This window comes from Engystomops pustulosus, chromosome 8 (genome assembly GCF_040894005.1).
Source record: "Engystomops pustulosus chromosome 8, aEngPut4.maternal, whole genome shotgun sequence".
Taxonomy (NCBI): domain Eukaryota; kingdom Metazoa; phylum Chordata; class Amphibia; order Anura; family Leptodactylidae; genus Engystomops; species Engystomops pustulosus.
In genome coordinates, this window is record NC_092418.1 from 90,584,079 (window position 1) to 90,610,711 (window position 26,633).

Genomic DNA, 26,633 nt, shown 5'->3' on the forward strand with positions numbered 1-26,633 from the left:
GGGTCAGACACCTCAATGACTTAAATACTAAAACAAATTCTGCATAAGTAATTCTTTCGGGGACGTTAATCTGAGTTTTGCTTATCGCTTTGGACATATTCTAGCACAGTCCATAGTTCATTAGCCTAAATAAGGGTTTTAGAAACAAAGATCTTCAGTGGTTTACGAATACATGAATTGCAGATGGAGACATGCGTTGAGTTGCATTATTGATAACTGCATGTGTCATTTTTCAGAATGGTTTTTCTTAATTAAGCAAAAAAAAGCTGTTTATAGAACTGCAGGAATTATAATTGTTTCCAAAGAGGAAAGCGCTAGATTTATGGGCTGCTATATTAATCATATGACACTTAGGAAGGGGATCTTTTTACATATTTTTTACTAGGTTTATCAATCTAGATAAAATGACTTACAGTAAATTGATATCAGAATGAGGATAATTGGCTTTTGCATAGACAGACCATAAATTCGCTACATTATATAGGTTTAGAACATGCACAGGAGCAAATCAACTCGGGGTCATCGCTGATTTGGATTGTGCATAATAATCCATCTTTACCAGTCCAGTTATGTTGTTTTACAATTAGTATGTTTATAAAAATACATATGTCCATCAAGTTCAACCATGGAAGGCAAAGGCATGAGAATAAAGAATTCAAGGTTATAAAGATCTATATAACATACCCCATAAGGGGTAGGTCTTCCTGGTGCCTGCTAGCATTTCTTCTCCATTTCTTTTCTGTGACCTCTTCTGACTATCCGTTTGCCTAGTGATTTTGTACAGCATTGTCTTCTTGGTTTTGACCCGTATCTGTGCGACTATTCTTCTGTGTTTGTTTTGTCCTCTTTGTATCTCTGTGTTTTCATTTTGGTGCAGGAAGGGAACATAGACCAGTTATCGCCTACCACTTAGAGTAGGATGGGTAGGGACGGCTGGGGGAATCTAGCTTTAGGGAACATTGGGGGGGATTTATCATTAGTCCTATGTAGCCTCCTGGCGTTTAATCGTTGCAAATTTTTGCGCAAACTTTGTTTTTGCGTCTTTTGTGGGGTTTTTTGGTGAGAAAAAAACACAACTCTAAAGTCACGCAACGGCGGAAAAAAGTGTGCAGCACCACATTTATCAACTGAGAATTTTCAAAAGAATGCAAATTTAGCTGCAAAACTACACCATATAAGAGGTGGTGTTTGTTGGTCCATTGTTACTACAGGGGGGAGATTTATCTCAAACTTGCACAATTTTAACATTTTTGCTCAATTTTATGTTTAAGATATCTGAAAATTTCCTGTGCAAAAAAAATCGCAAAAAGGCAGAAATTGAGCAGATGTTAAATATTCGCATTTAACACTGCACATACACCGGACTATAAATCCGACTGTTGGAAACCGGCCAGTCTAACACATAGACAATTGCGCAAAATTCTGCCTAATGATAAATCTCCCCCATTGCCTTTATATGCCCTACCTTCCCATCTGTGTCCATTCCTTTATAGCAGCTTTCCAGTTGGCCTGGATATGGATTCAACAGATCCTATGTATATTAGTGAAGTCCAGCGACAAAATTGAATGTATTTGTCCAGCTTTATATGTAATGTTATGTAATAGATGTATGCTTTACATAGATTTATGCTTATCTAAAAGGAAAGGTCATCATAGTTTAATTATTTAGTCTATGACTAGAAGAAAGCAGTCTACTTATTCTCCAAAAATTGTATCACTCTTGATGGCACTATTCTTCGTAAAAAAAGAAAACTTTTGGTCTAATTCCCGAAATACTCCTTTTATCACACAAATACGTTTAGTCAGGCAAAGTATAATCAATTGCATAATGTAATTAATTTTACCCAAAGGGGAAAAAAAAAACCCTACTTGGCGCTGTGAGGTCAGATTGGTTTCATGCCGCTTGCTGTACTATGTGATGACTTCCCTGGCACCAACAACTGTCTGCTTGGGTAGCGAAAATATTTGTAACAGACTGCATCTCAGTGACAACTTGCTCTCATTTTCCATGGAAGTCTGTTAATTATACACAGAGGAAGCTCAATGTGGCTTAAATAGCAGTGAAAACATTTGCAGCCACACTTCACTGTTACTATTCACAGCTCTCAGTGCGGCCTGAGGCTATATCCAGCTCACAAACAATAGCTTTACATGAACTGAAACTTTATTGTATTCTCTCGATGAAGAAAATTACTTTTCCTTTTTATGCAATGAGATGGATAACAAAGCCATTATTGATGGCGTTATAAATAGGAATCAAACAATGTATTTATCATATACAGTAAGGCTGTGTTCACAAAGTCATATTTTATAGGATGGATATAGCATTGCCATTTGTCCCATCAGAACAACGGACACCATGATGGACATCAATGGGAGCCAATGTCTGACTAATGGAGCACAAAAATCCCAAAGTAGGTCTTAACTATGCCTAAAATATTTGTAGCGCTTTCCAAAATCTAAAATCTAGAGTCCAACGTTTCAGCTCATCCATAGAGCCATCATCAAGCATGCTTGGATGAGCTGAAACGTTGCACCTTATTTTTGCCTTGGGTGAATAAAGACCACCTTTATACTTACTGGAGTGCTGCCTCAATGCATTTTTTTTGATATACAAACCGGTGGATCAGGTTTGTTGGAGGCTTGCACCCACCATTGGACTTGATCCATTACACTCGCTGTGCTGCTCCACAATCGGACTGTTTGCTAAAATCTAGAGTCTGTATGATAACCAATAGTGTGTGTGATTTTTATGTTTTGTTAATGAAGGTGAGATCATTCCCAAGCTTACCAATGGAGGGTCTACAATCCCTATGATTACCAGCAACAGCAGCCCAATCTCAATGATGCAGATAAAAATAAAATGATTCTTACATTTACCAGAAAAAGCCATATACTGTAAACCCTATATTTATGGATAAAATGATCCCAATGTTTACCATATATAGTGATATATGGAGATATGAGGACTCTGTTTACCCTTGAAACTAGTGCAAATAAAGCATGGTGCGCTTAGCTTAAAAAATATTCACATATTTGTACACACACGCACATTTATAGAATCACTCACATTTATATACTTATACACTCACCGGCCACTTTATTAGGTACACCTGTCCAACTGCTCGTTAACACTTAATTTCTAATCAGCCAATCACATGGCGGCAACTCAGTGCATTTAGGCATGTAGACATGGTCAAGACAATCTCCTGCAGTTCAATCCGAGCATCAGTATGGGGAAGAAAAGTGATTTGAGTGCCTCTGAACGTGGCATGGTTGTTGGTGCCAGAAGGGCTGGTCTGAGTATTTCAGAAACTGCTGATCTACTGGGATTTTCACACACAACCATCTCTAGGGTTTACAGAGAATGGTCCAAAAAAGAAAAAACATCCAGTGAGCGGCAGTTCTGTGGGCGGAAATGCCTTGTTGATGCCAGAGGTCAGAGGACAATGGTCAGACTGGTTCGAGTATTGTTGCTGACCATGTCCATCCCTTTATGAGCACAATGTACCCAACATCTGATGGCTACTTTCAGCAGGATAATGCGCCATGTCATAAAGCTGGAATCATCTCAGACTGGTTTCTTGAACATGACAATGAGGTCACTGTACTCAAATGGCCTCCACAGTCACCAGATCTCAATCCAATAGAGCATCTTCTGGATGTGGTGGAACGGGAGATTCGCATCATGGATGTGCAGCCGACAAATCTGCGGCAACTGTGTGATGCCATCATGTCAATATGGACCAAAATCTCTGAGGAATGCTTCCAGCACCTTGTTGTATCTATGCCACGAAGAATTGAGGCAGTTCTGAAGGCAAAAGGGGGTCCAACCCGTTACTAGTTCGGTGTACCTAATAATGTGGCCGGTGAGTGTATATACACATAATTTCACACAATGGAGCACATTTACTTAACCTGGCCGGCGAGGATGAGCTCTGCCGCCATTCATGAAGATCGTGCCCCCGATTTCCTCCAGGTGTACATGCATTTATTATACTCCCCTCCAAATGGTCCAATGCTGATCTCCTGTAGAGACCCTGCTGTCTACAGGGGGAAAGGCAGCAGCAGACTTATCCGGGAAAAAGGATCCTCTCTGCGTTGGGTTTGGATGTGGGTGATGTGACCTCAGCCAGGAAGAAGGGAAGACGAAGGACTGCACAAAGAAGCGGGCCAGGCCAGCAGGGACATAGAGGGATGGGCCGGGGCCACAAACTAAATAAATTGCGATGCCTCCTGTGCCCTTGAGCCCCCATATCATTGTGGGGCCACAGATCAGCAGGGACATAGAGGGAGGGGCCCAGGAGCACAGTATGAATACATTATGAGTTGGTTGTGTGATCCGGGCCCCTTAACATCATGGACCATGAAAGCCTCTTAAAGGACTGACACACTCACACCCTGCAAACCAATAATCCAATCCAAGGTTAATAAGGGAACCTTCTTTAATGGGGCATTGATCCTAAATCATTAGCAAAGGTGTTAATGTACTTCATTAGATTATATCTGACTTCTGCCTGTTAATCATTTGGTAACCTGTTCTGCCTACCCTGACCTCCGCCTTCTGTCTTCCCTGATTTCTCTGACCACCTCTTAAATGGTACGTATCTTTTGAGTAAATCATAAATAGTCTTGAAGTAGTGACATGGTGTCAAGATCTCCATGTAGTGGATAAAGGGAAAAAGGGAAAAAGGGAAGCCAGGAAGCCATTTAGCCAACCTTGATGAGTAGCCCTAAGTAAACTCAGTTAAGTGGGCTGGTGGGTAGTAGGCCCTTACAGAATAATAAAATAGATGCACAGCACATGTGCCTTTTCTGTGCCCCTTTATTAATACATCATGTATAATTCACAAGCATTGTGTCCTTACCTTTTAGGAGTTGCTACATATTTGCATTGGTTGACTGCAGCAGAAATGCCCTATGAGAAGCATTGTATTAAACCTAGAAGAGTCGTGACCTATGGCACTAGGTGGCACTAAGAGCCCTCTTTGTGGGCACCCAGGCTTTGTGGGCAGAGCTGGATTTCTTTTTGAACTTTTGCTCTGGGTCCAACAATTCCTCCAGGGATGCTGGAGAAAATCTAGAATGATACACAAAATGTTTCCATTTTCTTTGTACTGTATTGGTGTCCTCGGTATGCTGATACGATTAAAAGCTGTGACAAAACAGGGAGCAACAAGATACTGCTAAAATAGCGATGTTGGCAATAAATAAGTTTTGGTTGTCGTTTGGGAACTCAGTCTCTAAACAGTTCACCACCACTGCCCTCGAAGAAATAAAAAGTCTATGGATATGTGCAATCTATTATAATACAATGGATAACTTTGTAATAGATGTTGTAATGTAGCTTTTTGACTAGTGAATTTGTACGCAGCAGATTTTCTATTTGTGTTTATCAGTTTAGAAGTCGTATACAGTATTTTCCGGACTATAAGGCGCACTGGATTATAAGGCGCACCCTCAATAAATGCCTGCTAAAACGTCTAGGTTCATATATAAGGCGCACCGGATTATAAGGCGCACCTGATTATAAGGATGAATGACCAGCAGGTGGCAGACCTGTGCACAGTTCAAGGCAGCTGTTGTTTGTAAGTAGGTTCTTATATAAGGTGCACTGGACTATAAGGCGCACCTTTGATTTGAGAAAATCAATGGATTTTTTTTGCGCCTTATCGTCCGACAAATACGGTAATTATTTCCTTTCCACATTGCTATGTTCTATAATAAGAATATGCCAGCTCTGCGCACTGTAGTATTATGTTCAATTAGGTCATTTTTCAGTTAACCCCTTACCGACATTTGACAGAATCGTACTCCATCGCGGGAGGTGTGTTCCCGCAATTTGCAGAACTATTACGTCAAGCTTCTGGCGCCGGCTCCGTTCAGGGAGCCAGAAGCTGCGGGTGTCGGCTATATATTATAGCCGACACCCGCCTCTAACACCCGCAATCGGACATTTCTCCAATTTCAGGTATTAACCCCTAGCATGCCACGGTCGCACTAACCAGGGCGTGCAAGGGGAATTTAACAAGAATCAGACCCCCCGCGGCGCTTACCGTGGGGCCTGCTGCTCCGATTGCGCCCCTGGGACTGCCAGTGTCCCTGTTCCGGGTGCCGGGTCTTGCTGGCTGTAACACACTGAGCTTGCACAGCATGCTCAGTGTGTTACATTACACAGTGTTGTTTTACGTACGTTGAGGGGTATAGTTTCTATAATGGGGTCATTTATGGGGATTTACTTTTATTTAGGCCTCTCAAATTGACTTGAAACCTGAGCAGGTCCCTCAATAGCAGGATATTGCGTGTTTTAATGGAAATTTGAAAAATCGCACCTAACGTTCAAAGGCCCATCTTACAAAAATAAGAGTATGCATAACAAACCATGTCCACATAAAGTAGACATTCGGTAAATGTTAGTTATTAAGTTTTTTTGCGGTTATGACTATGTATGGAAAAAGTAGAACATTTTGAAGTTCGAAAATCAAGAATTTTTCCGAATTTTCACCAAATATCTGATTTTCTGATAAACAAATGCAAAACATACCACAAAAATTTTTCAACTAACATAAAGTACAAAGTATCACGAGAGAAACAAAGTTATAACCATTTAAAGGGCAGATTTGACAAAATGGGCCGTGTCAAGAAGGTAAAAAAGTGGCTTTGGCGTTAAGGGGTTAAAAAGATATTCAACTTGTATTTCAAGAGCAAATGTCCATGTCCTGTGGGAGCCATTTAGGACTGGTCAGCGCAGTACTAATGAGTGCTCCCATACAGATTGCTTTGTCATAACATCAGGAGACAATCTTATGCATAGCCTCATCAAGGAATCATCTCAGCACATCTCAGTAATATTGCATTTCATTAAAATATAATTCTATGAAATAATAATTTCAAGTAATAGAAAGTGGAAATTAACAATACCACTAGTAACTCTTTTAAAACAGGTTTAAAGTGAAATTAGACACTACTTGTAGAGTGTAGCCCGTCAGCCCCCAGTAGTGTGTAGCCCGTCAGCCCCCTGTAGTGTGTAGCCCGTCAGCCCCTTGTAGTGTGTACCCGTCAGCCCCTTGTAGTGTGTACCCGTCAGCCCCTTGCAGTGTGTACCCGTCAGCCCCCTGTAGTGTGTAGCCCGTCAGCCCCCTGTAGTGTGTAGCCCGTCAGCCCCTTGTAGTGTGTAGCCCGTCAGCCCCTTGTAGTGTGTGCCCGTCAGCCCCCTGTAGTGTGTTTGGCCGTCAGCCCCCTGTAGTGTGTAGCCCGTCAGCCCCCAGTAGTGTGTAGCCCGTCAGCCCCCTGTAGTGTGTAGCCCGTCAGCCCCCAGTAGTGTGTAGCCCGTCAGCCCCCTGTAGTGTGTAGCCTGTCAGCCCCCTGTAGTGTGTAGCCCGTCAGCCCCCAGTAGTGTGTAGCCCGTCAGCCCCCTGTAGTGTGTAGCCCGTCAGCCCCCTGTAGTGTGTAGCCCCTCAGCCCCCTGTAGTGTGTAGCCCCTCAGCCCCCTGTAGCGTGTAGTCAGCCAGTTGGCTGGCCCGTGTGCACAGAACTGTCGCGGACCGGCAGCCGACATAAAGAAAGAAGAGGCGCTGCCCACGGAGCTGTTGTGGACCTGTAGCACGCTCCTGCGCACATGAAGATAGAGGAGGAGCTGCCCAGGGGGGTCGGAATAGTGAGTACTCAGTGTTTAAATATACACATCCGTATATTCTCGAGTATAAGCCGAGTGGGGAATTTACAGCACAAAAATTGTGGCTTATACTCGAGCATATACGGTACTTCAGGCAGAGGGTGTAGAGAAGTGTTCAAGCAGCAGGGGGAGACAGTGGCACTGTCTGTGAAGCTGCAGCACAGAGGGGCTCTGGTAACACCACCAGGAGCCATTCTAAAAAGTTGATTTTAGAAGGAAGGAGGTCATGGATAACAAATATAAGAAGATTACCACAGTCACGGTAACTGGATCTATGAGTAAGTGTCCCTGGTTTAGTGTGAATTCCGATAAGAAATCAAACCTTATATTATTATAATAGACCAAACACTAATCTATGTGCAACAGGTTTGCTTTTAGCTATTTGTGGAAGTGAGGTAGCACGAGCTGCTTCCTGTAAACTCATCATCGTATGAACAAAAGATTTCAGACAGGAAAAGCCTAAAGTGGTTGAGGAAGTCAGACCCATCCACCCCTCCAAACCACCGCTGAGCAGATTATCTCTGTAGAGATCTCTGGGAATCTAAGCAAAGTGGTTTAACAGAAAAAAAGAGGCAAAAAAGAAGGGAAAAAAACTAACGTACATAACTTTCTATTCATAGTTTCCAACTAAACATAGCTCATTTTCACAATTACTACCCTTCAATTCCAGATTATTCATTGAAAAGTGGTGTGAAATGGCTCTAGGGATCTCGAATTTTGGATTTTTGGACTACATACATTAGTCTATTAGACTAGGAGTCTATGCACCTCTGGTTTTATCTGAGCTGCATTGGCTTCATATATCAGATTGGAAGGAGGGGGATTTCTTACAACTCTGGTGGGTTTTTGCGCCCTAAAAGTCGCATATTCGTAATTGCACAATATTTCATCCAAAAATTTAGCAATTTTGGACATGCTCCAATGTTGCAACGGAAAATGTACAATTGAGGACATGAGACTTTTTGGGCACAATAACACACACCTCAGACCCGTCCGAGTTGCCAGAAATACCCATCAAAAGTCATGTATAGCTTCTCCCCTTGGATGTCTTCCTCTCATTCCTCCAGGAATGTAAGTACCTAAATAGGATGTCACTATACTGTAATATCCCTGTGAAAGCTGGATGTCTACTGTACATATCTGTTGCATTGTAACATAATTAATGTAATGAAAACGCTGGACTCTCGTTGCCTCTCCTAAGAGTCCTGCTAGGATTTACTCTTCTGTGTTACCATGAAACCCTGCTACAAATCATACAGATCTATACTTATATAGCTGAGATAAGTTGTCAAAATTTTTAGTTTAAAAAAACCACTTCAATAACTTCACCTGGTGGGGTCGTTTTAAATTGCCAATATAGGCGATGTTTTTTTTTTTATCATACGCTGGCGCTTGGCGCATCAGCGTATGATTCCCCCCAACCCTCCTGCCCGGTGCGCCCGTTGGCAATTCTACACCAGCATTAAACGGACTATAACTAACGCACTTGTGCGGGGTCAGCAATGCCCAGTGCTGTCCCACTGAGCTGCCAGACATGCCCCCCCCCTTCCATGCCCACTTGGCGTGGTGCTGGTGTATTAGGGTGTAATAATTGCAATTCCTGCTGTTGCTCTAGGAATTGCAATTATTTTAGGGATTGTATGCAAAAAAAAAGACTGGTGTACAAGCCCTGATAAATGTCCAACTTTATATAGTTTTAAAAAGTAAAAAAAACAGTGGATTCGGAATGTGGAGCACTCAAAACTTTTTCTGTAAAAAAAAAAAAAAAAAAAATTCTTAAAAAAACAAGCAGTGCCAATATTATTGCAACACAGATGAAACTCTCTCCCACTTCATTGATAACTTAGCCAGTATGGTTTTACCATTCCAAACAGAATTCCATTGTATCATTTCTGACTTGTGCCTGCATTCTCCACAAAAATGTTACAACTTTTGTTCTTAGATACATGTTCTCAATGAATCAGTGAACACTACTGTATATCCAGAAAACGTATTATGTTTTCAGCAGTGTCAGGAAGACGGAGAGAGCTATATTTGGATTCCGGAAACTCCCTGAATCGTGAGCAGACTTACTAATTATGTCCCCGGAGAAAGATTAATATATAAATCTGTCATAATGGGGCCAACATAAGCAAAATATACTACCAAACATCCACACCCACATGTAAGAGCTGGAAAACATCCCTCATACAGGGAATAAAGCCAAAGAAGACTCTCACGTAACTTGTAGTCATTTTCTCTTTGGTAGATGTTCACCTATCTTATAGACCAGTGCCTTTTGTTTTAGGTTTATAATCAATGTATCTTAACAGATTTTTACAGTTCCCTACTTTACAACATCATTAGGTTATTTTATTACAGTATATTGCTAATCTACTGATACACTATCACATCTTGCCTCTGGGAGGGTGTATAAGTGATGGGAGCCTGTTTAGAAAAAATATTTTAATGTATTTGTCAAAACGTCAAGAAAAGCCACCAAGCTGCTACTTCAAAAAATTAAATAATTCCACAACCATTGGTAGTATGTGTCTCACCACACTGCTTTATGCTGAAAAAAGTTCATAAGAGATCTAAGGATATAAACCTTTCACCTCGACAGAATAGTTCAGGATCTGTTCACACCAATGTTAATCAACCTTTGCGGTTTTTCCAACAATGTGGCAGCTTGGCTAGATGAATTACGATAGATCAACTATGTACTGTATACACTCGAGTATAAGCCGACCGAGTATAAGCCGAGACACCTAATTTTACCACCAAAAACTGGGAAAACCTATTAACTCGAGTATAGGCCGAGGGTGTAGTATACAGCCAGCCCCCAAGTAGTATATAGCCAGCCAGCCCCCAAGTAGTATACAGCCAGCCCCCAAGTAGTATACAGCCAGCCCCCAAGTAGTATACAGCCAGCCCCCATGTAGTATACAGCCAGCCCCCATGTAGTATACAGCCAGCCCCCCGATCTTCGGCGCGGCTCTCGGCGATTCCTCTTCTCTCTTCTGACATCATCAGCGGCAACACCGCAGCAACATAGTGTGCGCCCGCCGGCAGATCACATGGACGCGACTCTGCCGGCTAAAGAAGAGAGAAGAAAGAAGAGGAGGTACTGGCAACCGCAACGAGAATCGGGAGCCACACTGAGGATCCGGACGCCGGAGGGTGAGTATTATGTTTTTTATTTTTTAATTGACTCGTGTATAAGCCAAGGCGACGTTTTTCAGCACATTTTTTGTGCTGAAATACTCGGCTTATACACAAGTATATATACAGTAATATATTATGATTTCCCAAAATGACATGTGCCAGACTATTTTATTTTGATTTTTATGTACAGTGTTCCTCCTCTAGTAAGGAACAAGAAGAGTCTCAAGGAGCACAGATCCTGTACAGCTCTGTACATCTGGAGGCTCTATGTAAGTAATGGACAGTCCACCAGCTCTATATAGGACCATATCCTTATAGACTTTTATCAATGACATAAGTCATGAAGAGGCATAGCTAGGCACATAATGACTTATATGAAGCTTTTATATGTCTCAATAAGGTTTTCTTCTCATCGTCAGGCGCATACCAGGGAGCTCCCCAATGTTCTCTGATTCCACCATTAACAGCAGTTACTTAAGTACTTACCCTCTTGATAGCTTTACAGTTAATTAGACATAAGTAGCTGAGTGTTGTTGTGTGGGAATTGTGATTTTACGAGATGAATGACATTTCCTTGAGCTCTTTTGACTCACCTACAGTAACTTCTTTCCTGCCGCTTTGCTCTCGTGTCACAGCACACTTTCCCTCAAGCTAGGAGAGGAAACCTGGCTGTCAGAGATTGACTTTTACATCTCCCAGAAGCTTTCCCCTGCACGGCTCAGCAGTATATAATGCACTGGTTTCAAAATCAGAAAAGACTTACATATACACTCTATGACCGGTGGGAATACAGAAAACTCTCGGCCCAAAAACCTAAATGAGTTTTTCCTGCTTCAGGAATCACGACATGATGAGCAAGATGATGCACTGGACCTTAATCTTTACCTTCCTTGTCATATAGAAAATTGCAATAGAACTGGCTATTCCAAATTAAAATGCATTAACTAGTGATATGACAGGTTCTGGGTCTTATGAGAAAGCTTTTATTAGATTTATTTCTATACAAGACTTAGATTTTTAATGGTGTTGGACTAAAATGTAATCCCAATAGTATCTTCCATACCAAGAATAGGAAATAACAAAACAATTGGTGGGGCTTCGTCTGGGACCACATTTCTTAATCCCTTATTGAAAGGAGTGGAGGGTTCAGCTTGTCTACTACTGTTCTCTTCACTGTCTATTAGACTGCACAACATTTAGAGGTCTCAAAAAGAATGAATGGAGTGGTAGGGTGCACACTCCCCTCCATTTATTCTGGGCAGTGGGACTCCCATTCCATGACCGGCTATGGATCCAGGAGCCACCAGCATATTATCCCCCATTGTTTGGTAGGAAATACCATTGTAAAATGTTAAGACAACCTCTTTTAATAGGAATATTAATAAATAAAATGTTCTATGTAACTATTAATAAAGTGCTAGCTTGGTGTCAAGTTTGGTGTCAATTATTTAGAATCTTTACCGACAACATTTTGTGCCCGAATGTTCTAGGAAGTTAATCTGGAACAAACTAGCAGAATAAGTGCAACTTGTTCCTTGGCAATAGGCAATACCACTTGTAGCCGATACCTGTTGGACTACGGTTAATAAGCTTTACAGGATAGTAATTGTTAAACCAAGATGTGCCCACATGTAGTGAACATAAATAATATATGCTACAATACCGAAATAATTGAGATGCCATGTTGTTAAAAGGTTTGCCTTGGTAAAATTATTTTTAAATGGTCACAAAGTTTTTAACAAACTTTGCATTTACCGAGTAGTACAAGTGAATACTGAAATCTTTTTCATATATCTTAGAGCAAAGTGCTACTTTCTCCGCTTACTTTGGCTCTCACCATCCTCCCTCTTTCCTTAATCTGTTTTCACTTGTAAATCTCTGCTAAATTCTGCATTGCTAACAACAAGACAGAAGCTCAATCATGTGTCATATTACAAAGAGGGTCTATGGAGAGGGAAGGAGAAGCAGTGGGTTACAGCAGCTAGGTCTCCAGCCACCAACACAGATGGGCAATCGATAGATACAGGGGGCTCTAATACGATTAAAACTTGCCTTGCCAGTAGAGCTGTGGAGTCGGAGACCATTTTGGTGGAGACTAAGTAAAATGGAATAATTCCGACTCAAAAAATATATATAAATTTTTACAATTCTTACATCAAGAATTTGGGGAAATTTATAGAATGTCCTATACATGTCTGTTCTATTCCTGATCAAAGGATGTAGATTTTAGTTGAGATGAATGTGATTGCACATTTTGTACATGCTTAGTAGTAAAGCTCCTCCCCTACAGATCGGAAGAAGTGGAAGGAATGTCTGAACTTATCTTAGAACTGCTACAGTGATCAGGAAAACTGGATTAAACTGTAAAGTAACTGTAAAGGTTTTTTTTCCCCCACAAATCAACAGCTCTTGGGATGTAAAACAACTTTGCCTATTATCTTTGTTACCTACATGCAGTAGGAACTTAGGAACGAGCAGCACAAAGTAGGCATTGTGATGTTTGATTTCAAAGGGGGAATCACATATAAAAATTAGGTAATATCGTTACGCTTTAAGGGATGATTGTTCAGTCTATGTTCTCTCTTTATATTTTAGAAAACTGGTGTGAAAGCCCTGATAAATGTCCTCCAGAGACTGCAATGATGAGAGCTGCTAGAAAATAAGGAAACAGCACTAGTAACATGCCAATAAAGGAAAATGTTATGTGAAGCATAAGCTGGTTGTGGACCTGCCAGGACCTCTACAGTCAATAACTGATGTAAATTAGAAATTTTCTTTAACTAGGAAACCCCTTTAACCATATGTGGTATAATGAAACCTATAACAATATAAGAACTATAGTGTGGGACTTATAATTCCATCAACACTCTCCAAGCTCCTCATTACCAGAGAAGGGCTCTTCAGTATCTAAATAGATGGAGGTAATTATTCCTAGTTTTATTGGGAACGTCAAGATAAAACCTGAGCAGTCTAGAAGTCCCCGCGAGGCACAGAATCAGCTGGTAAACTTACCGTTTCTAATCTCAATCTTTTTAGAAATAATTAGATATATTCATGGGCTATATTAGCAAGAGTCTGTGCGCCGTCTTGTATAATTCACCATTGATAAATTGATAACTACATCCCAGCCAACACATTTGGGAGCCGAATACAGATACTGAAAGGTGATTCTAAGCAGCAGAAAAGATTTACACTAAAAAAATACATTCGAAAAGATAAGTTCTTTATTTTACTGCGGATTGAATTAATATCTTCAAAGGTTCAGATACTAATTCATCTATTGTGTCGCGGCGTGTGAATGTGTGATCTAATTTCAAAGGGACCAAGAAATGAGGTTCTGCTAGAAGCCGACAGATAAAACGGAGGCCTCCTTGTCTTCCCATTGGCTGAGTTAGAAAGTGAGGAGATAAAAGGCTCTCTAAACACGAAATCTTGGTGTTAGACCTCCCTAACTCTCTGATGTAATCAATAAAAAAAATATTGTAGTGTTAACAGTAGCAGCATGTGCTCATTGACAGAAAATGTTCTCCAATACCTAACGATGGTATTTGAAGATGTTGGGGATGGTTTTAGAGGTACCAAAATGGGCAACCGCCTAGGGCTACTTAGTACAATGGTGGTATTGTGTAAGAATATAGATGCAACATACTGTATATCATGACTGTTCCTCCCCAGATCATATTGGCAGAATCATATCCTTCTGTTTACATTAAATAATGCCAAAAAAATTATGATTTATTTATGAGGATCTGGAAGAAGGAAATAAAATCAGCCAAAATACAAAATGAAAGACAAGTGGCCAAACATAAAAAAATTCTTAGGATTTATTTTGCTATGTATATCAATGTGGAAAAAAAATGGGTCAGAGCAGGTTGGACCCCTATATTCTGAAAATGAGGCATTGGTGACTGGAGACCAAAAGAAGGCAGAGATACTAAATGGGTTTTTTTAGTTCAGTTTATACAATAGAAGGGAGAACTTCAGACGTGGGCGGTGCCAGTGCGGGTCATGCATCCTGTAATATACTAGAATGGATGAATGTAGACATGATACGATCTAAGCTCAATAAAATGAATGTGTACAAGGCTCCTGGACCAGATGGGTTACACCCCAGAGTTCTTAAAGTTCTGTTATTGCTGTACCGCTGCCTAAAATCTTCAGAGATTCCCTAATGTCTGGTGTGTTGCCAAGTGACTGGTGCAAAGAAAATGTTGTGAAAATATTTTAAGAAGGCTCTAGAACTTCGCCAAGCAATTACAGGCCTGTAAGCTTAACTTCCATTGTGGGGAAAATACTGGAAGCGTTAGTAAAAGACAATATACTGGAGTATGTGACATCAAATAGTATAATAAGTGACAGCCAGCATGGGTTTACTAAGAATAAAAGTTGTCAGACTAACCTGATCTGGTTTTATGAAAAGGTGAGCAGATCGCTGGATGGAGGAGCTGCTGTGGATATTGTGTTCTTGGATTTGGCAAAGGCGTTTCACAATGACCCTCATAGATGCATAGTGGTTTGGCAGGAATCATTTGTAATTGGATTGAAAACTGGCTGAAGGATCGTATCCAGAGAGTTGTGGTTAATGATTCCTACTCGGAATGGTCACCAGTTATAAGTGCTGGACCCCAGGGTTCTGTGCTTGGCCCACTACTATTTAATATATTTATTAATGATATAGAGGTAGGAATTAATAGCACTGTGTATTTTTGCAGATGACACCAAGCTGTGTAGTGTAATACAGTCTATGGAGGATGGGAGTAGTACAAGCTGTGTAGTGTAATACAGTCTATGGAGGATGGTAGTAGTACAAGCTGTGTAGTGTAATACAGTCTATGGAGGATGGGAGTAGTACAAGCTGTGTAGTGTAATGCAGTCTATGGAGGATGGGAGTAGTACAAGCTGTGTAGTGTAATACAGTCTATGGAGGATGGGAGTAGTACAAGCTGTGTAGTGTAATACAGTCTATAGAGGATGGGAGTAGTACAAGCTGTGTAGTGTAATACAGTCTATGGAGGATGGGAGTAGTACAAGCTGTGTAGTGTTATACAGTCTATGGAGGATGGGAGTAGTACAAGCTTTGTAGTGTTATACAGTCTATGGAGGATGGGAGTAGTACAAGCTGTGTAGTGTAATACAGTCTATGGAGGATGGGAGTAGTACAAGCTGTGTAGTGTAATACAGTCTATGGAGGATGTTCATAGGCTGCAGGGAGACTTGGACAAACTGTGTGTTTGGACATCAACTTGGCAAATGATGTTCAATGTGGATAAATGTAAGGTTATGCACCTGGGGGCTAATAATCCACAGGCAACATATGTCATTGGGGGAGTAAATCTGGGAGAGTCCCTTTTTGAGAAGGACCTGGGGGTACTAGTAGATCAGAAATTAAATAACAGCACAATGTCAATGAGCTGCCTCTAAAGCCAGCAAGACCTTGTCATGTATCAAAAGTGGTCTGGACTCTCGGTATAGGGATGTAATATTACCACTGTACAAGACATGGGAACTGATATGATGTGACCCTTAGGAGACCACACCCCCTCAACACCCTCTAGATTTGGCTCTATTCAAGTTTATAAAGATTTTATAAATGATTTACGGGGATCTGAGATTTTTAGCTAAAAGAAGGGTGTCAGTTAGTTAATAGTCCTCTATGGGAACCTGCCACTAGCTGTTTTTGTGAAAATGGGGTGACAGGTTCCCTCTAAAAAGGTATATAAAATATTTAATGCTAAAGGGTAGATCTATCTATATTTAATACTATTTCCATCTGCTGTTTGTTTCATGCTAGAATAAAAGACAAAAATGCTGGTGCACTTACAGAATTTTCACCCCTTCTGCCCCTTCTCATAGCCAACTTGTTGTAGCAAATCTATTTCAAGACTGCAGGGCGTCCCATCTCTGGTATTTGTCTAGTGCCTCCTATATGGAGGGGAGGATATTGCACCTAGGACCATATGTTATCTTAAACATATGGGCCATATGTAATACTTACAAATATATTTTATACATAGAAACAAATCCATTCATCCACCAATTTAACCAAACAGAGTTTTATTTCCTGGTTAACTACATAGTGTACATAAAAGTCATAGTTTAAAGGAAATTGAACTGACATTGCTAAAGATTTCTAATTTTAACATTCTTCCTGACAAAAGCGATGGGACTTGTGTACAGTGAGGAAGGAAGCGGCTGCTCAGACACTTGGTCTCTGTAGTAAAAGGAAAACAGCAGCTTGTGCTTTGATATTTGTCAGGGAGCTGCCTTACTTATTCTTCTACGTCATTTATATTCAGTCTTTTGGGACACAGAGGAAAGTGCCATCAGGCAAAGACTGTTTGCAGCAAAAGAAGAGATTAGAGGATGTTCATGAAGGGCAATTGGGCTTTATTGAAGCAAATTTGGAGGTCAAATTGTTCTTTCATGCTCTACACTGTTAATTTTGAAAATAATTTCCTTTCAAGACACAACAATGCTATGTCAGAATATGTTAGAAAGGTATTGTTGACACATGGAGGATTTGTTGCAGGCTTAAAGGGCTTCTACCACCAGGATGAAGGGCTCTATGCAAATGAGCCTGAGGGGCTCCAGGCTCCATAGGTGTTAATGGATACTGGATCCCCTCATGCTCATTTGCATACAGACCTTCATCCTGGTGGTAGAAGTCCTTTAAAGAGAACCCGTCATGCAAAATAACCCCCCTAAACGAAATATATTTTCATAAACTGCCATTAGAGAGCATTGCCTCTATCCCTTCATTGTCCCTCTACATGCCTGTAAACCTAAGCAATGAGGTCCTAAAGCTGTATGCAAATGACCTGTGAAATGTCCAATGAAGCATTAGCATATTCAAGCTGTCCACTCTATTCATGAGTGGGAGGCACAGCCACACCCCCAGTGCATGACTGACAGCCTGTATAATGGTGTGAGAGTGTATAATGATGTGCTTCCTGGTGCTGGTGGCCACGCCTCCTGCAGCCTGTGTGTGCATGTGTGTGTGTTTAGGAGGGATACAGCAGCTCCAGGCAGCCATGTTGCAGCAGAACATGTCAGATTCATGTGTAGCTGATGTCTGTGTCTCTGTGTATTAGGAGGATGCAGCATGTCAGCAGGTACAGCACTCACACTAGCCATGCTTTACTATACATTACACACAGACATGAGCAGGGGGAGGAGAGGGGAGGGGGATCAGGGCTGACATCACTGCCTCTGACCATGTGACCAGCCTCATTTACATGATAAAGAAAAGATGATTTTACAATGATTAATGTATGAAATAACTAGATAAAGGCTGGGATGGGATCCTTGTGAGCTGCTCCAACAGGTAGAGGTGACAGGACAAGTGACACAGACCTGATGACAGGTGTCCTTTAACCCCTTAACGACTTGGCCTTTTTTAGTTTTTTCACTTCCATTTTTCACACCCCACCTTCAAAAAACTATAACTTTTTTATTTTTCCACATAAAGAGCTGTGTTATGGCTTATTTTATGCGTAACAAATTGCACTTCGTAGTGACCGTATTTAATATTCCATGGCGCGTACTGGGAAGCGGGAAAAAAATTCCAAATGCAGTGAAAATGGTGAAAAAACACATTTGCGACGTTTTCTTGTGGGCTTGGATTTTACAGCTTTCACTGAGTGCCCCAAATGACATGTCTACTTTATTCTTTGGGTTGCTACGATCACAGGGATACCACATTTGTACAGGTTTTATAATGTTTTCATACATTTAAAAAAATTAAAACCTCCTGTACAAAATTTTTTTTTTGATTTTGCCATCTTCTGGCGCTAATGACTTTTTCATACTTTGGTGTACGGAGCTGTGGGTGGTGTCATTTTTTGCGACTTTTGATGGCGTTTTCATTGCTATCATTGTTAGGACTGTGCTACCTTTTGATCACTTTTTATTAATTTTTTTATATTTTCCAAAATGGCAAAAAAATGTCATTTTTGACTTTGGACGCTATTTTCCGTTACGGGGTTAGACGCAGTGAAAAAACTTTATTATATTTTGATAGATGGACATTTTCGGATGCGGTGATACCTAATGTGTTTATGATTTTTACTGTTTATTAATATTAATATCAGTTCTAGGGAAAGGGGGGTGATTTGAATTTTTAGGTTTTTTCAATATAATTTTTTTTTTTTAAACTTTTTTTTACTTTTACTTTAACTATTTTTCAGACTCCCTAGGGTACTTTAACCCTAGGTTGTCTGATCGATCCTACCATATACTGCAATACTGCAATATGGCAGTATATGGGGATTTTACTCCTCATTCATTACAATGTGCTGATAGCACATTGTAATGAATAGGTTAAAGCGAGACAGCTTCGGGCCTTCGTGAGGCCCGATGCTGTCATGGCAACGGATCACCGCTCCCCGTGACGTCATCGGGGAGCGAAGATCCGCGCCAAGATGGCGGCGCCCATGCGGCGCCATCTTTTTGAATCCTCCGGCAGCATTGCCGGAGGCGATCGCGGTGAAAGCACCCGCGATCGGTGCTAGCACCGATCGCGGGTGTTACCGGTAAGCCTTTGCTGCAATATGCAGCAAAGACTTACCGGCTATGGAGAGGGCTCGGCCCGCAAGCCCTCTCCATGCACCGGGACCCGGCGCGCGCCGTACTAGTACGGCGCGCGTCGGGAAGGGGTTAAAGGAAACCAATTATCAGGAATCTACCTATTAAGGTAGAACTGATGTTAGGTTCCTTCTAACCTCCCAAGTCCTAAACTATCTTTTTCTAATCCTTTAATTTTTCCTAACCTGATCTCAGTTTTATCAAACTAATATGCACATTTTCGGCAGAGGTTACCGGGGCGTGAATTAGCCATTGCTCCCACTGCCCAGAGAAGCTACTCCACGTCCCAGTGGCCTCTGCAAAAAAATTGCTTATTAGTTAGATAACGTTTAGTGTAACCGTCATTTCAAAAAACTTTTGATATGTTGTAGGGCAGGTAATTTTAAGCCCTTTTACAATTGGATAAGTTACCCGAATCTTGCTCCTTTCTCTTGTATTCTGCAGACTTCCCCTAGATGTCAGTGATATTTCAGATAGCTGTTGCTAAGCACATCCCATCTTCAGAAAGGAGTTGACTACGGAGCTAGAGACACGACACCATTTCTCTCCCTGCAGTCAGCTGATCACCTCATGTCTCACTGCTCCAGCAGTTATGTGCTGACAGGAACACTAACTAATGTAGTAACAAAACACCTACACTTATCTCTCCTTCAGCTTTCCCTACACTTGTGTATAAACAAATAATACACACAGACAGAAACTGCAGCCCCCCTTCCCATCAACTCACACTCCACAGCAGGAAGTGGCAGGAGAGACTCTACAAGTCTGGAAGCTGTGCCCTCATATGCTGTGCTGAAGTTTTACTTAGATATATAGATGGATAGGATATACACAGATAGATATGATATTGTAGAAATGATATAGATAGATATGAGATAGATAGCTCTGGTCTCATTGGTCTGCAGCTGGCGTTTGCGTTTGTGATGAGGTGACAGGGGGCAGGTCCCGCCCCTACATCTTGCTGATTGTAGTTTTTTTTAGAGCTGGAAACCCTGGTTGCTATTGGCAAAAAGAGGTACTAAATTTGGACCGAGAGGCAAAATACTTCAAGGAATGATTCCCAGGGACACCTGGAGCAGAATTATGTTTTTTTTTTTGCTTAGAATGACAGTTACACTTTAATGTTATGCACTATTGAAGGATTAGAGAAAGATAGTTTAGGGCTTGGGATGGTAGGAGGAACCTACCATCGGATCTACCTTAATAGGAAGATGCTAGGTTTTCTTTAAATGGGTAAAAGCAACGTGCCTGGGTGTTCACCACCGGCCCCGCTCCCTGACGTACCCAAAGTGGCGTGCAGGGCAGAAAACAGCAGAACTGGCTCTTAGAACTACAGAACCAAAGATAGGGATGTCAGAAAAGACATCCATGCGGTCTCCAAACTTGACACACATCAGGCACATCTGACTTTTCTCTGCTTATTTTCACATGACTTTTATAAGTTTTTTTTGTAGTTACATGTGAGATTTCACATAAAAGAGGGAAATCATAGAATGGTGAATGTGTCCCATCTACACAGAACCTTAAATATGACAATTTACAGTAGTCAGATTTTTATAAGTACAGCCAAAGCAACCCATTTTTCTCCTGTTCTTTAGACCCGCCCTTACAAATGGGCAACTCTTTGGTTTTCTATCATACAATAAAGTCACCCTAAATATAATTTTTTTTTTATCCATATTTCTAGCTAGTAATCTGCCATCTTTAGCGTGTGACTCTTCAGAATACTGTAACTTAATGCAGCTTTTTGTGTCTGTCAGCATCCTTTTGACAAGATATTTCTAGACAGCTGCTGCCAAGGCTACGCCAGAAATAACACAGTACGCCAGGCTGGGTTTCTTGTCCTAAATCTTACATGCATTGCGATGAAAAGTAGATAACACTCACAATTTTTGCTTGTTTTCTTCAGAACCTTTGTGTTTCCAAAGGTGACCCCACAAGACATCTTATGTGTTACTTATAGGAGACAAGATTTCATCAAGCTCCCAGTATCTATATGTCACATTGCATTGTAATTCTGCAACATGTACAATCTAAAACTGTCCACTCATCATATTAATATTTCAGTAATCTCTGACCTGAGATGCCTTGCCAGCTCCATTATGCCTTTTAGCTGCTTTCAAGCTCCAGTCTAGGTCTTCAAAGTGGAGCGTGGTCACAAAAACTTGTTACCGAACTGTGAGCCGTCCATCCATGTATAAATTATTTACTGTACAACAAGCCCACTAGCACATGCCGAATTATGTCAGCGATGGGAAAGCTACTCTCTTCCCATTTCTTTAGTAAGGACATTCACCCTTTCCTGCTGATAGAACATGTTGTCCTCTATATCTATAATGTCTATACATTTGCTTACAAAGTCACTTTATGATGAACAGACAGAAAGCAAAAACTTAGGTTTGGAGTCTGAATCACAATGCATTAAAGATGTATCTAATTATTAAATACTTAATTGATGGATGTCCACTAGAACCTATTCAGGCAAGCAGAACAGGAGAGCTCAGTCCTCCACAGCAAGGAGGTAACGGAGCATCATATCAATATGCACCTAGCTGCTTCATTGCAAGTCTATGGCATTGCCGGAAATAGCCAGGTATGGTGGCTGGGGGATAAGGAAGACTTTGGACCCCTCATTCTGGCCCATGATGTGCACAGTATCACTGCAAGAAGTAAGGGGACATCTTGAGGACCATGTACGTGCAATTACCACAAGGTCTCTAGTGTTTTACACAACCGAGACTTCACAAAAGCGTCCATGATCAGAAACAACTCTGATTACAAACCTTTAACTCTTCTGATGTTGTGGTCAAAAATTAGAGATGGTAAGGAACCACTTTTATGGATTAGCAGCCAGAAGCTTTCTGAAGGCTCCCAGGCTTGTCATACTCAGGCTTCGACTTCTTATTGTCACTGACCCCTTTAGAAAACTAATCCGCGATGGAACGTGTGGGGTGCTGTCCTCCTCACATCCTAGCATCTCCTTCCTTAATCATATACTTGGTATATACACTTGGTATATGTATGACTTGATCACAAGTTATTAGGCACGTATAATAAAAAATAATCTTAGGATGTGCCATTGGCTCCTTCTGAGCTAACTTTACCTGGTACAGTAACCTTCGACCATCATGTTACCTATTTGTATATACCAGGATGTGGACAAGGAAGGGCTTAATTTTTTGCATAGTTGCTTTGATTCCATTGGGGAGGCAGTGTTACCACTATATCACTGGATTGATGTGAGGTAGTTGGTGTATAGACTTATCATGGTGCTGTACACGGCCTGTTATGATGTACCATTGTACGTTTTAAGTGTTTTTAAATTGTTGATACATGTTGTGTGGTGTACTTATTTGCTGAAGAAATATATTGTTGTACTATTTGACTATACACACTTTTTATGCCCTATTGCAGTGATGGCAAACCTTTTAGAGACCGAGTGCCCAAACTACAACAAAGACCCGCTTATTTATCGCAAAGTGCCAACATAGAAATTTAATTTGTGATTTATACTTCCTTCTCTGTCACAGTTTTCATTGATACGAGCACTCCGAGGACACCAATAAAGCAGAAAATAGTCCCAGGTAGAGCTGTCACTTTAAAATATCTCTGTGCACAGCAGGTCCTGGGCTGTCTGGGACTGCAGGAAGGTACCTGGAGTCATCTCTGGTGATGGCCTGAGTGCCCACAGAAAGGGCTCTGAGTGCCACCTCTGGCACCTGTGCCATAGGTTAGCCATCACTGCCCTATTGTCATTGAATGCACTAATTTCTGCAGCAGAAACCAGTTCTGTGCAGCTCCAAAAAACTACGGATCAGATACAACAAAAATGTCTAAAGATTAGGCCTAAAGCACAACTACCATTTGCAGGAACTGGCTGCAAACAGGTTGAAGTTTGTATCTGTCACGAGGAGGTAGAACTGGTGAGAGCTCCTCATCCCTCTGCATAAGAAGCTGAGCGGCTGTGCCACAAGCCAAGGCAGGAATGAAACCCACTCTATCTTTTGCGGTGCAGTTGTGCTTAGGCCTTAGACTTAGTCAGACAAACAACAACAGATTCAACCAAGTTTCTGATGCTGAATGATTAATCTGTCTAAGTTTAAGACTGTCTAGTCTCCTAAACCCATATTTATTCGAATAGTTTACACAAGAAAAACGCACCAAATTAGGTTTCATTTGCAGAATTATTTCGGTACACGCCTATTTTTCCAACTTCAACTTTTTACACTGTCACCCCATTTGTAAAAGTGTCTAAAAACGCTCATGACTTTTTTGGGTGCAAATTATAACAGATTTACTTTGTAAACCTATTAATAGATGTGCCCCCTATGTGTGCACACACATATTTTATTTTTGGTTCATTATGTAATAGTTGCATTTTTGTGCTGGAATGCTGCAGGATTGTAACTTCTTTATTTTGTCTCTTTACGTTTGAATATGCTGGACATCAGATCCTTATTAAATCACAAGTCTGCCAGTCTGCTGCTGATACGAAACGACAGACTCTTTCCCCGGATAGAATCCATTTCCAAGCATTACATATGTCTCCACAGCTGAAGCGGAGACAGAAGCTTTCTGCACTGCGATCTGGCATCTTCCAAGCAAATGTTACTTTCTCCATTTGTTATTTACAGCTTTCATATGTCACAATGCAAATATACACTTGTTACATCCAGCGCAATATGGAAACTGTCACATGCGTTTCCATAATACAGTAAAGTGTTTTCCCTTTAGTGAATGTCAGTAAACCATTGCAATGGTGACACGTAAATATGGAAGTTATTATGAGCTTAGGTTTAGCAAAATCAAAAATTCTACCTCCCACAGAGCTTTGAAGTCTTTCTGTTCGATCCGTAAAAGTTCACTGAATTCCCTGGTAACAATGGTGGCATGTCGGGGTGTGTTATCCAGTATTGACTCTCCAAAAGCAGTACCGACTCCCAGCGTGCATATGATGACAGCATCCTAGAAGAAAAGTGCAAAGCAATTATCGAAAACATTTTGTATTAAAAATACAGCTGCTATGGAGCCCGCAGTGTCAGGGTGCCCCGACATGTATAAGTGTATATATCTGTGCATAAATATGTGTGCGTGAGTGTATAAATGTGTACGAGTGAAGAACTGTATGTGAAATATATATATATAAATGGTTTGTGTATATATGAGTGTACAAGTGTGTGTGTACAAATATGTATGTTTTTTAAGGGGGAAGGGGAACTTATCTAGAGGGCTGCTATGGGGCCCAGCCTATACTAGTTATCCCCCTGATACCAAGGTTACAACAAGGCAGCATACAGAGCTATATACAGGCAGTCCCCGGGTTACATACAAGATAGGGTCTGTAGGTTTGTTCTTAAGTTGAATTTGTATGTAAGTCGGAACTGTATATTTTATCATTGTAATCCCAGCCAGAACTTTTTTGGTCTCTGTGACAATTGGATTTTAAAAATGTTGGGTTGTCATAAGAATCAGGATTAACACTAAAGCTTCATTACAGACACCTCTGATAACTGTTACAGCTGATCATTTTAGCCTAGGACTGAAGTACAATAAATTACCAATATCCAGAGGTCCGTTTGTAACTAGGGGTCGTATGTAAGTCGAGTGTTCTTAAGTAGGGGACCACCTGTACTGTATGCTGCCTTAGATATTTAGACTCATGAAGGTCATGAACACAACTGGGTTTGGTCCTGCTATAGAAAGCATCATGGTTTACTTCCAATGGACATAAATCTGACCACGGTCACACAGTTACATCGTTATATCACACAGCTCTGATTACTCTCTATGATACTAACGAGCCGTGCACCTGTGTGTCCATGGTCAGATTTCTATCCACTGGAAGTAAACATAGAAGCTTTCTATAGCAGGACAGCAAGCAGAGATCTAGAAAACTGTCAGCAATTGATACAGAAAGTATATAGGATAATTGTGTAACTTCTTATTATACAAACATTATGCAACCGTTTACTTGGTGAAATGGGAATACCACTTTAACCCCACTTGGTGTGCCCAAAGAACAAAGGGGAGGTGTCATTTGCTACAAAAACAGATCCCGTACTAACTTGCAAAAGCGTTTTTTCATCAATGTAATTCAATTTGGAATTTCTTTGTTCAGCTTTACAGTACGTAGCAGAATGTTGGCAATTTAATGTTGCCAAAAGGAAGTACAATTCATCACGCAGAAAACAAGCCCTCATAGAGCTCTGTATAGAAGAAATAAAAATTCTAGCTTTTCGGAAAGAGGGCAGCAGTAAACAAAATTGCTAAAATGGAAAAGGTTGTGGGTAGGACCTGTTACGTTATATTTGAACTGCATTATTTGTAGCAGATTTTTTAGCATTCACTCACTGACATACAACACCTTGTAATGATTTTGTAAAATGTACAGAAAGACTGCACAGGTTCCCTTGTAATCACTATACTGACCAATGTAAATTATATAAAAAAAAGGAGAAAATAGAAAAAGTTACATGAGAGCAGAAACTTCATGTTGTATGAGGTTCTCTCTAAATAATATAATGAGGTATATAACTGGAAAACAGAAGATAATACAGGCAGTCCCCGGGTTACATACAAGATAGGGTCTGTAGGTTTGTTCTTAAGTTGAATTTGTATGTAAGGCGGAACTGTATACTTTATCATTGTAACTCCAGCCAGAACTTTTTTGGTCTCTGTGACAATTGCATTTTAAAAATGTTGGGTTGTCATAAGAATCAAGATTAACACTAAAGCTTCATTACAGACATCATTTATAACTGTTACAGCTGATCATTGTAGCCTAGGACTAAAGTACAATAAATTACCAATATCCAGAGGTCCGTTTGTAACTAGGGGTCGTATGTAAGTCGAGTGTTCTTAAGTAGGGGTCCGTCTGTATTCACATGACTGTTATTTCATGCTACAATTACAATCAATTCTGCTCCAGTAAAGAGAAGCAGCACAGAGCAGCAATGGAAAGTGACAATGTACTGCCACCTGGTGGGGAACAGAAACCACTGCACTAGGCACGATTTGAAATTGTTAAAGAGTACAAAAAGAACCTCCTGAAGTGTCTGAGTTTAGTGAGTAGAGGATAATTCCCCTTCTTTGTATATAGACAATATATATATGATGTTACTTTCAATGTCCCGCTTTAAAAGGAATCTCTCAGGAATTTTAATAGTAAAAAAGCTGTTAAAAGGTATTAAATATTGGTCCTGGAGATCTGTGTAACCATTCCTTTGTGTGT

The 26,633-nt window shown here is 40.8% G+C and overlaps 1 protein-coding gene across 4 annotated transcripts in view; it reads right to left on the reverse strand.

Moving 5' to 3' along the window:
* The window catches only part of RAPGEF4 (Rap guanine nucleotide exchange factor 4), a 200,012-nt gene that overhangs the window by 147,368 nt on the left and 26,011 nt on the right, over positions 1 to 26,633 (reverse strand). For all 4 annotated transcript variants that reach the window (XM_072121709.1, XM_072121708.1, XM_072121707.1 and 1 more), the window contains exon 4: positions 24,221 to 24,367. In XM_072121709.1, the coding sequence (XP_071977810.1) occupies positions 24,221 to 24,367 (147 nt within the window). The remainder of the gene's footprint in view (positions 1 to 24,220; positions 24,368 to 26,633) is intronic.